The sequence below is a fragment of the Nelumbo nucifera genome, chromosome 5 (genome assembly GCF_055504915.1).
Source record: "Nelumbo nucifera cultivar China Antique chromosome 5, China Antique-T2T, whole genome shotgun sequence".
NCBI classification, from domain to species: domain Eukaryota; kingdom Viridiplantae; phylum Streptophyta; class Magnoliopsida; order Proteales; family Nelumbonaceae; genus Nelumbo; species Nelumbo nucifera.
In genome coordinates, this window is record NC_142653.1 from 57,976,505 (window position 1) to 57,994,622 (window position 18,118).

At 38.7% G+C, this 18,118-nt stretch overlaps 1 protein-coding gene across 1 annotated transcript in view; it reads left to right on the forward strand.

Annotated features, from left to right (window-relative positions):
• Window positions 1-404: 404 nt before the first annotated feature.
• Window positions 405-18,118, forward strand: part of SYP132 (syntaxin of plants 132) — a 45,878-nt gene continuing 28,164 nt past the window's right edge. The window contains exons 1-4 of the mRNA XM_010258153.3: window positions 405-704; window positions 6,363-6,473; window positions 6,652-6,708; window positions 11,313-11,361. Of these exons, the coding sequence (XP_010256455.1) occupies window positions 687-704; window positions 6,363-6,473; window positions 6,652-6,708; window positions 11,313-11,361 (235 nt within the window). The 5' untranslated portion in view covers window positions 405-686. The remainder of the gene's footprint in view (window positions 705-6,362; window positions 6,474-6,651; window positions 6,709-11,312; window positions 11,362-18,118) is intronic.

Consider the following 18,118-nt stretch of genomic DNA (forward strand, 5'->3'; position numbering starts at 1 on the left):
CAGGTTGGGAAATTGTTAAACCAAAGCTGACTGAACTAGAAAACTGACCTATTAGTTTGTAAAAAAACTAAAAAAGGTAGTATATAAAAATATAAATAATTATTATTTATTTAAAAAGTTAAAAATATAAGATAATTATTTACTCTTATGTGTTTCTATTGTTTAGTTTTCGCTTAACAAATCCCGTGCATTGCGGGTCCTTACTAGTAATTATGTATATATATATATATTTATTATTTGCGATTATTTAAAATTTTTGTTACTTCAAACAGAATAAGATGGATGCGGATTAAATCTGAATCCGATCAACCGATATACGGATCCATATATCAGATCGGATGCGGATGTACACGGACCCGACCCGATTACAGCCGTAAAAGTGTAAAACCCCCTGTTTCAAATCTACTTCTCTCAGCCGTAAAACCCCCTGTTTCAAATCGACAACGCCCCTCTGTCAGCCGTAAAACCCACTGTTTCGAATCAACAACCCCCCTCTCTGTCCGATCTATCGCAGCTCTCTGTAAGCACCTTTCGTCTGCTGTCTGGTCCTCCCTTCGGGACCCTAGACCTGCTTTTGAAAGGACAGTGGAAGAGTTTGCTGCTAGATCTGTTATTTTGTGCTTTTCTTGCGAGATTTTTATCGCAGATCTTCTCTTCGAAATTTACGTTCAGTCGCTTCTGCCAAAATGAACGACCTTCTATCAGTGAGTCTTTTGCTTTTGCAATTCCACATTCTATGTTTGTTTTGGTGGATTTTGGATATTAGCAGAGTTTTTTTCCAGTATTTCTTTATTTCATGAGTAACTTCTGGAATTAAATAAAGCCTCTATTAATTTATGGTTGATGAATCTGAATTCTCTACTCGGTATATTGGTTGTAAGTGCTGGATGATTTGGGACTGTTACTGAATTATCTTTTGGATGATTTGGAACGAACTTTTAAGGGTTAGGATTTGGGGAATTGTGAAACACAAGAAAAAGAGTAAAAATTGGAAGAATTTGCAGTAAGATTCTTGAAGAGATGCTTGCAATACCTCCCTCAATTAATGCCTCTAGTGGAATACAGTATGATGATTTCCTAATATTCTTTTCATCCCTTCCCTTATGAGGTTTTCGGATATTCAAGCTCTTATGAAGTAGAGTTTTTGCTTCGGTTCTTCGGTCATCTGCATAATTTTGTTCCCACGATAAATGTGGCGAGATGGTTTGTGGATGGTAATTATAATAATTGTAAAGAAAGAGAAAAATAACTCGAGTTTTGATTTTTTTATGCTGAATGATAGAGTAAGATCGTATTGATATCTCAAAAAGGGGTGGAGATGTAACTTGATGCCCATGTACAACAGCGCCATACAGTGAGATCCAGAAACGTGTAGATGAATCTAAGAGTAGTCGCCTTGTGTTAAAAATATGTAGTGTTGGTTCTGTATCCAGCCCACCCTTGCCAAGGTTCTGGATAGATAGGACCATCATTGTGCAATGGATCTTATTCACATACAAGGAACTGGCAGTTAGAAAAAGAAAACTCAAAGGGTGACTTCCTTGAATTCCTTATGGATTGCCATCCAAGGGCATGATCAATGCCTATGAGCTTCCTAAACTCTATGTTTGAGGTGCTCGCCTTTCAATTTTCAAAATATTTCTGGAATTATGCTCACCTTGGATCATCCATAAACAGTTACTGTTCCGTGTGACCTTTTTTCTCTTATTTAACCTTCTAATGTGTCAGCTTTGCAAAACTAACTTCATTGTTTTTGAAAATAACCACTTGGCATGAAACGTACTCATAAAATGGGCTCATAGGATATTTCTGAACTTGCAATGAAGGAATAACTTTTTAAGCTGTTTCTTGGCATAATACAGAAGAAAACCATTCTAAGAATTTCCTACTTGTATAACAAGAAAAAATAAGAAGGAAGAAGAGAGAATGAGCTGTTCAAGAGAAAGAAGAAGTTGGAAGAAGAGAGGAAGAGAAGAGAAGAGAAATCGTCCCTCTCTCACTCCCTTAGCTCCTTTATATATGTGCTGGATTAAATTAAAGAAGAGATTACATGGGCGCCGCTGGTTTGGTGGCTGGCCCAATAAAAATAAGAACTGCATGTGTTAAGGGCCCATAAAGACAACCCATTACAGTAGAAATAAAACAATAAACAACTGAACTAAAGCAAGGCCAATTACAGTCCTTTTTTGTATAGAGGATGACCTTGACCATCTACATGGTCCTTTGGTTTATGGAAACTCCATGCCAACACAGCATTGATTGGAAGAAGGCCTAAAAGAATTCCTCCAGTATTTATTTTTTTCTTTTTTTATGTGCTATTTCTACTTCTATTGTCACATATACTATTTTAAGTGTGGAATTAATAGTATAAAGGCATCTGTTATACTATTTTAGAAGTTAGAGTCTTAGAGATAAACATAAACAAATAAAAACTAAAATAGAACCTTGTAATTGGATTAGTTGTTAATCAACTTAGTTGATGCTTGGCTGTCCCAACCAATCATATAATGGGTATTGACCTACTAGACAAAAATACAGCCCCAAGTGGTTAGTTGGTTGACTAGTTAATACTTTGATATCATGGTGGTATATCAGCAGTTCAGCACCATGTGATGGATGTGCATTGGCATCTTAGGAAACTGCATTGATCAATTTTGTTTTATCAATACTTTTTTTATTAGCAATATAGAAAAATTTCATTAATTATGAGAGACATGATTACAACAAGAAGTTGTGAAAGGGACCAGCTATAGAAGCTGTTCCAAATTAGTACTACATTTGAGCCCAAAACATATGTGTTCTATGTACCCTTGCTTGGCTAAGCTATCTTCCAAGCTATAGCAGTCCTCCTCACCCATTTCACTCAGATTAACATGTCCTGTGACAACCATTTGAATTTTCTGAATTCATTCCTCAAATGCCATGCTACCCCTTCCCCTTTAACCAGCCACTTAACCACCGTTTTAGAATCTTCCTCAATAATCAGCCTACTAATACCTGGTTCTTTTGCCTTCTCAACCCCAAAAACTGCAGCCAAAAACTCTGATCTTGCCACATCACCCTGCTCCACAGGGCTGGAGTATAAAGCAATTATGTTCCCCTCTTCATCCCTAATGACTCCCCCAATACATGGGGAGCCTGGGTTACCCAAACAGCTCCCGTCAAAATTCAGTTTCTTCCAACCATTTATTGGAGGAGACCACACCTCAATAGATCTTTGTTTTGTAGTTGAGGATGCAGCAATGATACCCCAAGCTCTGAAGAAATGTTCAATCTTGAAATCTGAAAACAGCTTCAAACTTTTTGCCTAATGAGCTACTCTCAATGTTATAATTTCAACCAAGGCTTCCTTACTTCGTTCCTTCTCTTAAAAAATTCTTGTGTTTCTTTCCTCCTACACAGTCCAAATTAGTGCTGCTCTAGTGCATCTCCACAAGGTCCTACCTCTCCTTTTTGTACAGCTAATGCTATTAGGGCTAAACAAACCCTCTAACCTACTAGGAGAAGACCAACTGCATCCAAAGAGAGAAGTAAACCAATCCCAAAGAAAGCTAATAAATGGGCAAGAGATAAGAAGATGAAATGCAGTTTCACCATTCTACTTGCAAAGAACACACTAGTTGGGGGAAAAACACCAATTTGGTCTCTTCCTTTGAAGTAGATCAAAGGTATTAATGCTTCCATGAAACACTTCCCAACGGAAGGTGCTAATTTTAGGGGGGAATGGGAGAACACCAGGTTTCCTTGACTAGGAAAGAGAAAGAATAAGACGAAGAGGTGGCAACCAGAGAATGAAAGAAGGACTTGCAAGAGAACTTCCCATCAGAATTAGGACCCCATACTCTAGAATCCGAGCCGCCTTCACACGAGAAAACTGAATTCCGCAAGCTCAAAAGATCAGTCATCATTGAAAGTTCAGATTCTTTAAGGTTTCTAAAGAAGCCAAAATTCCAATTCAATCCTACAGAGAAGTGATGCTGAGTAAGGAAGTCAGAAATGGGTTTACCCTTAAACCTGGAAATATCAAAAGAAGGGAATTTAATATCCAAAGGGGTATCCCCAATCCACACATTCTCCCAAAACCTGATTTTTTTACCAGAGGCCAAGTCATGCCTGATACGATGTAAGAAGGTAGGAAGGAAATCATGGATGGCCTTCCACGGGGCAGACAAGGTAGCTCTACGAAGACATCCAGCATCCTACCCATTGCTTGATATTACCATGAATACTTGCCACAACCTTGTGCCATAAGCCATAACTTCTCATTTTCATCAGGAAACCTCCATAACCATTTCCTGAGTAAAGCCTGATTCTTCATCTTAACATTACCAATTTCCAACCCACCTTTTGTTTTCAATTTCACCACTTTTTCCCATTTGACCAAGTGGTCCTTCTTTTTTCCCCCCAACTCCTAGAGAAAATCCCTCATGAGTTTTTCGATTTTCCTCACTACCTCCTGTGGCATCCTAAACACTGACATGTAACATTGGAAGGTTTGCTAGGGTAGACTTAATAAGGGTTAAGGTTAACGTCCCCCCCCATTGAAATGTAGTTCCTCTTCCACCCAGCTAATTTCTTCTCAACCCTTTCCACCACTGGGGCCTAAAAACTAGCTGATCTAGGGTTATCTCCTAGAGGTAAGCATAAGTATTTCATAGGCCACTCACCTTCTCACAACCCAAGGATTCTGCCAAGCTCCTCAAAAGTTCCTCATCGATATTGGTTCCAACCATTAAGCTCTTTGACCAATTAATCCTTAAGTTAGACATTCTCTCAAAAAGTTTCACCACTTATCAATACTCATGTGTTGGAGAAAAATATTGGCATGCTACCATCATTGTATGACTTACATGTGGATCCAGTCCTGGTTTTTATACCTAATTTTTATGAATGAAATTTCAAATACTAGTAGTTTTTCTGTGTCATATTGGGGGGAGATTATAACACCAGTGTTCAAATATTCAGGCTTGTTTTTATATACTCTGTTTATAAAGTGTTAAATGGAAAAAAAGAGCTGTTGGGATTTTTTGATTTGTGGATCATCATCATCATCCAAGCCCTATCCATATGGGGCCAGTTACATGAATCCTGTTTCATGATTCCATTCTATTTAATGCCATATCCATTATTAAATTATTGGCACTTAAATCATTTCTTACTTCTTCTACCCATGCCCTTTTTGATCTACCCTTAGCCCTTCTAGTCCCTTTAACTTGCAATAGATCACTTATTCTTATGGGTCCTATTGATGGTCTTCTATGCATGTGACTAGACCATCCTAGTCTACTTTTTCTCATTTTATCACCTATTGGAGCTACTCCTAGGGTCCTATAAATGACTTCATTTCTGATCCTACCCTTTCTAGTTTTTCATCTCATCCATCTTAGCATACACATTTCCATCACACTCATTTTTTGGACATTTTGTTTCTTGACTGCCCAACTCTCTGCTCCATATAGCATAGATGGCCCTAGTGCCTTACAACTATTTTATAGAATTTTCCTTTTAATTTAACTATTTAAGTGGTGTTCACTTATCACTTAAAACTCCGAGTGCACCCCTATGTTTTGCTCATCATGCTCTAATTCTTTGGGGAACATCCTCCTCAATCTGTCCCTAATTCTTTGGGGAACATCCTTCGTTTTGCTCACCATGGGTCTCCTCCTGAATATGTTTAGTCAATTCATCTATAATCAGTGTGGGTAAATGATGGCTAAGTGTTTCTTGATGAAGACTCATCATAACTGTAGAATCTGATTTGTGGATATGGGATTCTTTATTGGCTAAGTATTGATTTAGAGACCCCATAAGTTGCCAACCTTCCTATGTTTTGAGCATTGAAACCCACTGCCAGATGGGTCCTACTTAAACAACTTCTAGCCCAAAGAACAGCTTGTAAAAGGTTATGACCCTCTGGTGTTAATGTATTTTAAATGGATGTTGGAGAAAGGTTTCTCTTAAAGTTGAAATGTAGTTCTACAAATAACTCCCATATGGTTAAAAGTCACTTGAGTAAATTGATTTTTGGTAAGTCATGGTTTTAGTTGGAACCCACTCAATTGTTTATCCTGATTCTTAGACTTATGGGCATTCTAGAACCAAGATACTTTTTTATTTAGAAGGCCTTTTATTTATTATTTATTTATTTATTTATTTATTTATCTAATAGAAGCTTCAACAGACAATCTTGTCAATTTTATTCTCTTTATGGAGTCCGATTAGGATGTATATAATCTAGGGATCTGTGAGTCTTGGCCATGATTCTCCTGATGCTACTTTAAATTAATGCTTTGAGTTTTTCGATTGATTTTTAATATTACAATTTTGCAGTGTAGTCATCTTTTTTCTTGATTATGTTGTAGGATTCCTTTGAGATTTCTAGAGGTCAAGCTTCAAGGAATGCAGATGTTGAAATGGGCACATTACCTCCAGCAAATTCAGCAGACCTGGGTTTAGATAGTTTCTTTAAACAGGTAGCTGTGGCTTATCCCAATTATCAGTTCTTGCTTGTGTTCAACAAGAAGAATGCTAGATTTCACTGTATTCTTTCTCAGAGATGTTTTTGGAAATGAGATTTTGATATATGTTAATCTTTATTGCATCTCTGTATCCCATTTTCAAATGATTTCCTGGACCCTGTTTTTGTGTTAGGTTCAAGATATTGAAAAACAAATTGATAAGCTTAACAAGCTACTGAAAAAGCTCCAGGTATGGATTTAATTTTTATTTCATTTTTCTGCTCTGGTGAAGGTTATGCTAACCTTTTGTTCAGAGGTGTTAATCAATTTGTGATTTGGTTTACTTTCGTGTCTTCTGTTTGTCTACTACTACTTTAGTTATTTAATTGGAAATGAAGGAAAATTTTTAATTGTCAGTCAGCAGAAAGTTTTTTCCCCTTTTCCTTTTTAACCTTAAATCAAGTGATGGCAATCTTTTTGTGAATTTATCCTTAAATGCTGTCCTGCCTACCTATGTTTCTCATAAATGGGAAGGACATGGCTAGACAAGCTATTGGGTACATAATTTAGACTAATCCCAGGATATCCCCCAACTTAGGAATGCAAACGGATCGGATTGGATCTGATAGGACTCGATCTGAATTCGAGTCCTATCGGATCTTTGGATTGATTTGATCCGATATGTTTTCTTTAAAAATTAATAAATTATTAAAAGGAAAAAATAAAATATACCAATTTAAATAAAGAAAAAACAAAAATACAAGTATTTTTATCATATATATGCATATTTTTTATAAAAAAATAAATAATATAACAAATTTATAAAAATACAATATAAATTATATATTTATAAATAAAAAAATAACATATATATATGTATTATATATTTATATTTATAAATATATAAGACATTGAATCGGGGGGGGGGGGTGATCCAAATTCGACCAAATAGGATCGGACCATGTACTGATCCATTTTGCACCCCTACCCCAACTCATCCCCAAGATCCTCCCTAGCAACTTGACTAAATTCTGGTGATATCAGAACCCAGACTGCAACAGATTTACTAACAGCTGCCACTATTTTGTCCAAACTCCTAGTCTTAAAAAAATTCTTCTATTTCTTTCCATCCATATGTTCCAACATATTGCAAATGGGATACAGCTCCAGATCATCCTCGCTTTCTTGTTTCCTCTTATCTTTGGCCATGTAGAAAAAATTTCTACAGATAATCTTGGATGAAGTTTGTTACCCCGAACATCTGTAGAAAAAATTTTTATAGATGAGCTATGCCTGGGACTGGTTACCCAAGGCTTTTTGAGAATATGCGATATGAGAAATATCAACATGTTGCAAGATATGCAATGAACATGTTGTACGATATGTGCCACCACACATATTCAGACATAAGTAGGGGAAAAAACAGTCCATATGCATACCTATCAATCAACACTGCAACATAGATGAAATCCAGTCCAAAGGAGAGAGAACACACTATACTATCAGCCGACCATAGAGTTCTATTTGCACCTGTTCACAACCAGCCCTCTTCGAGTCATCGAGTAGAGGGTTTCTAGTAAACCACCACAGCAACTGGAGGCATAGTTACCTCCAAGAAGGAAAAACAACCATCTTTTTTTGGTCTCTTGTTGAACCTCTGACTAGTTTGTGAGTTATTTAAAAAAAGGGTTTTGATATGGAGATCCAAGGAAAGGAAAAAAATGAGTTCAAGACTGTTTTTCTAGTGCTCTGATACCATGTGAACGATTCGATTAACACTAGTTCAGTTCTAGGTCTGAGGTAAGAGAGAAAGAAAGAAGAAAGGAGAGAAAGAAAGGGTTTGGCCAGAGAAGAGGAAAAGTCTCACTCTCTCAGCCGATCCACCTTGTATTAGAACACCGAAAGACAAATCTGTGCCTCATTTAGTGTGGGACACACAACTTAAACTCAGACAAAATAGACAACTCATCTTTAATTAAATAGACAAATGACCAAACTACCCTTGTACTGTTGATTCTAACAACCGAGAAGTTGGCAGCATGGAAAAGAAATTATATTTCAATGGGAGGAAGAATCACATTGATCAAGCCACCATGTCAAACCTTCTAGTTTATTTTCTCTCCAACTTTGGCATCCCTGTTAAAATTGTAGGGCAGGTAGAAAGATTATGAAGGAGTTCTTGTGGGAACTGGGGGAAAAGAAGAGAGACCACTTGGTGAAATGGGAACATGTTAGCAGGCCTAAAGAGATGAGGGGATTAGGGTTAGGGAACCTGGTTTAGAAGAATCTAGTTCTTTTAGGAAAATGGTTGTGGATATTCCCTTTAGAAAGTGAAGGGCTCTAGCATCTTTTAGGAAAATGGTTGTGGATATTCCCTTTAGAAAGTGAAGGGCTCTAGCATAGGATTATTAGAAGCATACATGGGCAGTCAGACAATGGCTGGGATGCAAAAGTAGCCTCCAATGTAACCTCAGTCTCTCCTTTGAAAGCAATTCATGAGGTATATCCTTCTTTCCTAAACCTTATTCGCTATGATGTGGGGAATGGACTAAAAGTATTGTTTTGGGAAGATCTCTTGTTGGGTGATATTCCATTACAACTCTAGTTTCCTTTACTCTTTGCACTCTCCAACTATAAATTGGGATAAAAAAATCTGAACCCATTTCAAAGTTTGTGGTCTTCTCTGACTTGAGCTTAAATTGGGATTTTGGGTTTAGAAAAGGTCTTAGGGATTTGGAATGTGAAACTTTCATCTTTCTTTTGGCTAGGCTAGAATGAGTTTTTCTATACCAATCTGTAGAGGACACCGTGGTGTGGTCTATTTGTCTCCTTGGATGTTCATTTCACTTGTGCTTCTTTATTTCAATCCTGGTGAAAGAAATTTGGAGCAAGCCTATTCCCCCTAAAGTTCAGGCCCTTCGTTGTGAGGTTTTTTCTTGAAAAGATTAATACTTTTGATGTGCTGAAGGCCAAATAAAAGTCTTTCCCCTCGTGTGTTTCCTCTGCAAGGACAGTGGTGAAATTGTTTCCCATATTTTTGTACCCTGTCCCTTTGTGCTTTGTATTTGGAAGTATCTTTGTTCTCTATTTGGGTGCAGGTGGACTCCCCAGGATATTGTGGGCCTTTTTGATCCTAATTTCCTAAGGCAACCAAAGAAAAGAGGAAGACTACTTTGGAAAGCAGTGAGGACTGCTGCTGTTTGGACCATTTGGGAAGAAAGTAATGGAAGATTTTTCAATGATAAAAAAGCAGATCCTAGGAGGAAATTATTGATTTAATTAAAATAAAAGGCTGCACATTGGGTGAAAACTATGGAGGCTTTCCAAATTTTCTCTTTGAACGATATTTTGACCACATGGAAAGAGGTGGCACTCCCAGATCTGACAAGGTGAGGCAATTCTTGGCATGGAATCCCCTGGCTCCTAACTTCCTAAAGCTCAACTTTGATGGAAGTTACATAGGCAATATGGGTTTGGCTGGGGTAGGGAGTGTCTTTAGGAATTCAGAAGGAAGAGTGGTGGCTTTGTACTCATGACCACTGGAGCATAGTGATGCACTGACAGCAGAAATGGTTAGCTTATTGCAGGGCTTAAAATTTGCTAAACAGATTGGTTTCCACAATCTAGAAGTGGAAGGGGATTCTCTGGTGGTCATCTCTTGGACAGGAGGCAATACCCAAATCCCTTGGGGTTTTTTGGCACAAATTTAGGGAGATTGAGAACTTAATAAGGGGGCTAAATGTTTCCTTTAAATGGGTGAGAACAGAAAATAAGGTGACAAACACTCTAGCCAAACAAGGGGCCTTAAGACAACAGTTGTTCTGGGCCAATCTGTGAATTCTTGTTCTTTTGGGGTGGATTTTACACCCATCTGCTTGTAATCTTGAAGTTGCATTAATGAAATTACTTTCTACTGATAAAAAAAAGTCAGAATGCCAATGGAACAAACACTAGAAAGGAGAGGAATTACCAAGTACAGAGGCAGGAAGAAGATTTACAAGATACACCATAGTGCTTGCAGCTTCCACCTAAAATGTAGGTGAATAGGAATTTTATAGAAATATTCTTACCAGCTCAAGATGTCTATTTTTATGCTTAGCTTCTGTTATGGTGTACATGTACTGGGACAAGATCTCTAAGATTCTATTTTTTGATGTTTCAAATATGTCTAAAATTCACCAATTCCCCATCCAAGTATTCTCCCTTTGAGTTGAAATGAAGTATTCTAATTGTGGCTTTAAATGATTTGCAACCAAAGCTTGAAAACTTTTAGAAGTGGGAAACACCTATGACTTTGACACTTGCTTTCCTTCCTTTGGTGATATCTTATCTCCTCCCTGATGTATCTCTTTTTTTAATAAAATTTTATCTTTATTCTTCGAAAAAAATTATTCTTATTTTCATTTCTCCTTGGATGCTAGAGCTGTACATGGGTTGGTTTGGTACGGCCCCACTTGTACCAAATGAGTCGAGACTATTGGTTTTGTCTATTTGGCCAACTAAAACCACTGACATGCATATAAAACTGTTAAACCAATTTTGCATGCAATTGGTTGCTTTAATTGGCTTACCAAACTAAAAGCCTAAAAAAGAAAGGCTAAGGCTGCTGTACGTATCACTGTAATACTGTATGTGTCGGTATGTGCCGGTGCTTATATGCCAGTTTAAGTCCACTCTGTCAGTTTCCTAACTTCAAAGCCAAAACCCTATCTCTCTGCACCTGACATCGATGGTTTCACCGATCTGCTCAACAGTCTCACCGGTGTTCTCAACATCAAATCCTTTGCTTTGGTAGCCTTGTAATCAAGTATGTTACTGGATCATGTTTTAATGTTCTGCAAATGATGTATGCAGGATGCAAATGAAGAGTCGAAATCTGTAACCAAGGCTGCTGCCATGAAAGGTAATATTTTTCCTTTTGTATATTCTGTTATTTTTCATGCATGCATTCACACACATATCCATATATAGGTACATGCATAGAGCATAGGATAAGATCCCTTGTTCATGTAGAATGTAGAATTATTTATTTATTTTTTTGAGAAAGGTAAAGTATCAATATTGTATTGATTTACCATAAAGATCAAAAGTAAATCAGCCCTTGTACAATGAGAACCTTTACAATAGGAATAAACAAAACCAAGAAAAGTTGACTATAAAATGGTCCAGCTTGCAAAAATAGAGATGAGCTCACCCTGAAATATTTGTACACCCAGCCAAGAACAAAGCAAACCTTCAAGAAAATTTCTGACTTCCTCTAAGGCAGAATAGTTGTTTTTATTTTTCTGAGAAAAGGTAAAGTATAATTGTATTAATCAAAAGGTTTTTTGTACAATGAGATATTGTTCAAAGGAAAACCAGAAGGACCTGAAAAAAAGCCATTCTCAAACAAGTACAATCAGATGTATCTTCTTTAAAACCTGTATGAATAGACAGCCAACTTCTAACAAACTCCATAGCCACGTTGATGACCTCTGCTTCAGAGGAGGCTCTCTGATAAAAAAATCCTACTGTTCCATTCAGTCTACACAGCCCACAGAATTGCCAAAGGAATAGAGGACCAGTAGACTTTCCTTTTCTTTGTCATCCCTGGTATATGCCATGCCACCAAGTATGCTTTAACTGAGTCAGACATGCTCCAACTTACCTTTAGGATCTTTAGAAAGTAGTTCCAAATCTCTGTTACAAACTTGCAGTGTAAAAGCAGATGATTAACTGTTACCGTCTCCACACTACACAGACTGCATCTCAGTTCATTGCAAATAAAGCCTCTCTTCAGCAACATTTCTTTGGTAAGGCTCTTCTCTAAAGCTGCCACCCATACAAAAAATTTTACTTTTGAGGGTGCCTCTGCCCCCAAATGGCCCTGCTAGGAAAAGGAGATTCATTTTCTCCTACTATAAAGCTGTAGAAAGATTTGACTGAGAACTCTCCTGATCTGCTCCAGTTCCACACTCTTAAATCCTGAGTTTGTAAGTTCAAAGCTTGATCTTGGAGAAGAGCTAGGGGATTTCCCACTTGTTGAATCTCCCTATCATTTAAGTCCCTTCTGAATGAAGGAGTCCAGCTAATGATATCACTCCTCAGCACAAAAGAATCATATACCAGCACCTCTTTATCAACTGCCAAATTAAACAGTGTGGAAACAGCTCTTTGAGCGAACACTCCCTAATCCAAGGATCTAACCAAAATCTGATCCTTCTAGCATTTCCCATGTTAAACCTGATGCATCGTCTGAAAAGATTGGACATATTCCTTTCCACAGACTGCACCCATAAGTCAAAAGGGGAGAACCACTGGCCCCAACCATTATTATCCAGCCCATATTTCTCAGCTATTACCTTCCCCCATAGGTTATTTGGCTCGGCAGCAAACCTTCATTGCCAACTGCCTAATAAGGCTAGGTTGAAAGACTTTGAATTTCTTATCCCCAAGCTCCCTTGTGATTGGGGATTACAGATCTGAGCCCAGTTCACAAGATGATACGTGTGTCTTTTCATCCTACCCAAAGAAAATCTCTTATCTTTTTTTCTAAAACCTCCACTACCTCTGAGGGGATTGGAAAAAGAGCCATAAAATAGGTCGGCAGGCTTGCTAAAACACTTTTAATAAGAGTTACCTTCCTGCCTTTGGAGAGATACCTTGCTTTCCAGGTGGCCAATTTTTGACCCATCCTCTCTAAGATTGGGTTCCAGATAGCTTTGGATGTGCATTTGGCACCAAGTGGCATCCCCAAATAGTTAGTAGGAAGAAGACCTACCTTGCAGCCTAGAAGATCAGCCAAACTCTGAATGTTAGAGACTTCTCTCACAACTACCATTTCACTTTTTGCTAGGTTCACCTTTATCCCTGAAACAATCTTGAACCAGAAAAGGAGATGCTTTAGATTTTTTTTTTTTTTTTGAGAAAAGATGCTTTAGATTAAGAACTTGATTCTTGATGCTTTACAAAAAAAGCGGGTGTCATCTGCATATTGCAGAATAGGAATAGATGCACCATTTGGGCTCACTTCAAAACCCTCCAACTGCTCCAGCTCCACAGCCTTATCCACCAATTTACTAAGACCTTCATGACTACTAAAAAGATGAGAGGAGATAAGGAATCCCCCTACCTTAAACCTCTCGAACTTTTGAAGTTGCTTCTAGCTACACCATTAACAAGCACAGAGATTCTTGGAGTGGAAATGCACACTTTCATTCAGCTTCTCCATTTTGAGCCAAAGTGCATTCTTTCCAACAAATAATCCAGAAAAGACCAATTAACATGGTTGTAAGCCTTCTCCAGGTTTATTTTACAGACCAATCCATTCCTCCCACTTATCTTTCTTGAATCAATTAGCTCATTAGCTATGAGCACCACATCATGAATATGTTTGTTGTGAATAAAGCTCCTTGGTACATGGGGACCAGGGAATCTATCACCTTACTTAATCAGTTAATCGAGTGGCCAGATTATTGGTCCATGTATACTTTGCTCCAGAAAGCAGCAAGTTAATCAGTAAGTCCCACCTCTGAATAAAACCTGCAAAGGTTTTCATGCTTCTGTTAGCTCTGGAACAACCTTTTTTTTGTCTGCAGGATTGACAATGGCATTGAAATTGCCCCCTAACACCCAAGGTCCTTCCGACCTTCCTCTAACAAAATCTAACTCCTTCCAGAAATCCTCCTTTAAACTGGACTCAACTGGCCTATATACCCATATCACCATAAACTGCAAGTTATTTGCTTCCCACAGAAACTTTGCTGAAATGGAAAAAGCTCTCACATGTTTATCTAGCAACTTGAAGGAGCTTCTGTTCCAAATAAGTGCTACTCCTCCTGCAGTGTTCAAAGCTGGAAGTTCAATCCAATCACATGGATCGAAACCCCAAATGCTTCTGAAGGATAATTTTTGCAATTTTGTCTCCTGTAGTAACAGAAATCCGGCTTCTTATCCCTTAAGAAACCCCCGATTACATTCTTCTTCTGCCTGAACCTAGGCCTCGGATATTCCAAGAGATTAGTTTTAAGTTTACCATTACTAAAATTTTGAAGAGTTGTTACTAATTCTTGCACTTCCCACACTGTCATTCAAACCCCATGCAAGCCTCAATAACTTCTTGGACTGCCTTCTATTTTTCTTCCCCTTTTTCTGCCAAAATTCTATTTTTGATGGCCACCAAGAGTGCTTTTGTTTCCTCTTCAAGGCCCTTGAAAGACACCCCCAAAAATTCCCCAAATCCAAGAAATTTAGATATAACCCAATTAGAAACTTATTTTCTGCTACGTACCTTAAATTCACCTGTTGAGGCCGATTCTGTTGGACCCCGTTGGCTGGGAGGATTACCGTTAATGGTTCTGGCACCTGCTGCATCTGGGCTTCTGCTAGAGAAGGAAAGGCTTCTAAACCGCTGATGTCTTCTGATACAACAATAGATAACGCCAAGGCCTCCTACTTCTCTGAGATGGGGGAAGATAACACTGCTGACCCTTCTACAAGCCTTCTCTTCTCCGAGATAACTGTCCTTGGAACTTCTTCTGTGGCTGCCAATTTTGCCGCCTCTTCTTCCTTTGAACCCCTCGTATCTGACTGGTAACAGGTGTGTTTGCTCACCTTCTTTGATTGCTTCTTTTGGAAGACCTGAGCAGGGTGTTTCTTTCTCAGAATAAAGCTCCTTTTTCTTTTCACTCTTGTGCCTCCCATCTTCACTCCAGAGGTCAGTGAAGCTTGAGCCTTCTTCAAACTCTGAGCCCTTGAAATCTGACAAAGACAACGAAGAGATTTCCAACTGGGCTTTACCTTTTCCTTTTCCCTCCCCACATCAAGGCCTGGTCCCAGCCCCCAAGTTCTTTTCTGGGCTTTTGATTTGCAATTGGCTGGGGTCATGATGGGCTAAGAAAAGGTCCATCCTCTTTTTTTTTTTTGTGACTATTAAAGCTTTCGGGGTCCACTAATGTTTAAGCTACTTTGGATTTGAGGCAGTCCTCAACCGCCTCAGCTAACTTGTCGATGAGGGCCACGTTGACCACATCGGGAAGTGTAGAATTTGAATTTTGAAACTGTGCTGACCTCTGTCCCTCCTTCTCAGACGAAAACCCACCCTGGCCGTTAGATCCCCTTTAATTTCTATGGCTGAGATTATGTCTTCTTCCTTTCCTTCGTTCTACCACTGTCCAACGCCCCCCCCCCCCATCAGAAACTCTGGTGACCGAGGTAGAACCCAGCAGTTCTTCTGTTTGGGCCGATGATCCACCCTCCGTGTCACCCACTTTCTCTAGGTTTTCCATACCTGATCTTACTTCCTCTTCAGTAGGCTTCCCTTCTAGCACCTTTTGCACAAGGTCCACCCCTATTGGAACCACTGCCTTGAAATCCGCCAGGGAGTTTTCATTTTCTCTGTTTTAATTTCCAGGCAAATGGTAACAACAGACATTTCCTCTCCAACCACTAAATTTATGGACTAGGGAGGAATTCCGTTCCAGTGTACCTTGAGTCTGATACACTCAAAGAGTCTTTGTAAGCCTTTCCATTGTTTACTTCCTCAAAACCACCACAGTGGTCTTCTATTTTGTGGGCATCTCCATTGCTCCACAGATGTAACAGCAGACCAAAGACTCTTATCCATAACATATTGCCTAGGCTGCAAGGGTATACTCTGCTTTTTCTATAATGGATTCCACCTGATGTTTCCTGTTTTCAAATATTCTGCTGCTGCATTCTTCCACAAGCTCCAGCACACCACTGGAGGGACCAACTTCTGTAGAATAGTAACCAGCAGTTGGCCAAGGAGAAAAAACATATGCCACTTTTCTGCCTTCCATCTTATTTAATCCTAAACTTCTGGTCTTGGTGAAATTCTGGCTAATTGATCCATCAGAAGCAATAACCTTTCAGCCTCCCAGTCCTGGAAATTTCTTCAAAACCTAAGCACCTAGATTGGTTGATTGCTTAGGATCTCACAAGAATCAGAAGCTGAGATGTATATATTCATCGTTGTTGAAGAGTAACCACTCTATCTGAGTGTGATTATTTATGAAAAAGAGTAACCACTTTGAGATTGCTTGTCATTGAAGAGTAACTGGTTGAGAGACAAGTGAAGAAAGACAAGACCATAAATTGCAAGCATTGGGACTGAGAATCACAACCCTTGAAACAGGGAACAAAGAAGATGAAAAAATCTGGAAATAGAAGAAGAGTAATGGCGCTTTTGAAAGACAAGACTGAAATAATAAGGTGAAATAACAGAAGTGAGAGATGGAACCTTACCTGAGTGATCGACCACTGATGGGAGGAGTTTGTGCTATTGAGAGAGTGTTAGGAAGAGAACAAAACAGGAGAACAAAAATGGTTGTGCATTAGGGTTTATTCAAGCATTCTTATGTTTTTCACTCAAGATTACCGTAATACCCCTCCTTTCACGTGAGAGGGTGACACATGTGTTCGTTATTTAATCCAAGACATAGTGAGAATAACACTCATCTGAGAATCATTTTTCTCAGAAGTGATTTTTTTTTTCACTTCTGAGAAATAGGCTTCTGACCTTATTTTTCTATTCAGAATTAGATGGTTTCTTGAAAGCTGAGATGACCAAACATCATTCTCATCCAAAAGATCAACAGAATTGCCAGAATCGGTCCTTCAGAGTGATGCCAAACAGGGCCTAAGCATCTATTGAGGGCTGCAATCTAAACCAGCAAAGCTATTTTAGATGGGATGTGAGGGTACCAGATTCTAGCCTGAGGGAAAGCAATATCCTGCCTGTAGCTGAGAGAGAGTCATTAGAGGGATTGTACTGTGAATTTGCTTGATTTCTCCCAAAATATTCTGTCATTTACCTGATCAAAGCATGTCTCTACCACAGCTTCCTCATTTTGAGCTATATCAAAGAGTGATGGAAACTTTTCTTTCAATGTAAAATCCCCACACCATTTATAATGCCAGAAATTGATTTGAGTGCCTTTGCCTACCCTGTATCTTCCTTTTAGGAAATCCGGAAGGGATTTTAGGATATGACACCAGACTGTGCACTCCCTAGGGGAGACACTAGGCTGAGTCCCATCCAAAGCTTGAACGACCATATTTTCTTGCTATAATTCTTCTCCAAGGCATTTTTTTTTCTTTTCTAAATCTTCACTCTTCAGCACCATTTACCGAGGAGGGAAGTGTTGGTTTTCCTAATATCCATGATGCCAAGGTCACCATATTTCCTTGATTGGCAAACAGAACTCCACTTAGCTAAATGGAATTTAAACATTTTCCTCCAGCCAGCCCAAAGAAAGGTTCTCATTTTCTTATCTAGTTGTTTTGTGACACTAGCAGAGGCTTCAAACAAGGATAAGAAGTATATGGGAAGAGAGGACAGAAATCACAGAACACTTTTTATCAATGTGAGCTTGCCACCCTTTGATAGGTATTTAGAATTCCATTTCGCTGGCTTCCTGTCAAATCTTTCAATAACTGGGTTCCAAATTCTCCTAGCACCAAGGGGGTAAGCCCAGATAAGTGGGTGGTAGCTTCCTAACTTTGCAGCCCTAGATGTCTGCCAACTGGTTGTTTATATTTCCTTCACCTATCAGCATTAATTCACTTTAGAAATGTTAATTTTGAGATCTGAAGCAACTCCAAACCAGCTTAAAATATAAGTCAAATAAATTAGTTGATCAGCTGAAGCATTGCAGAAA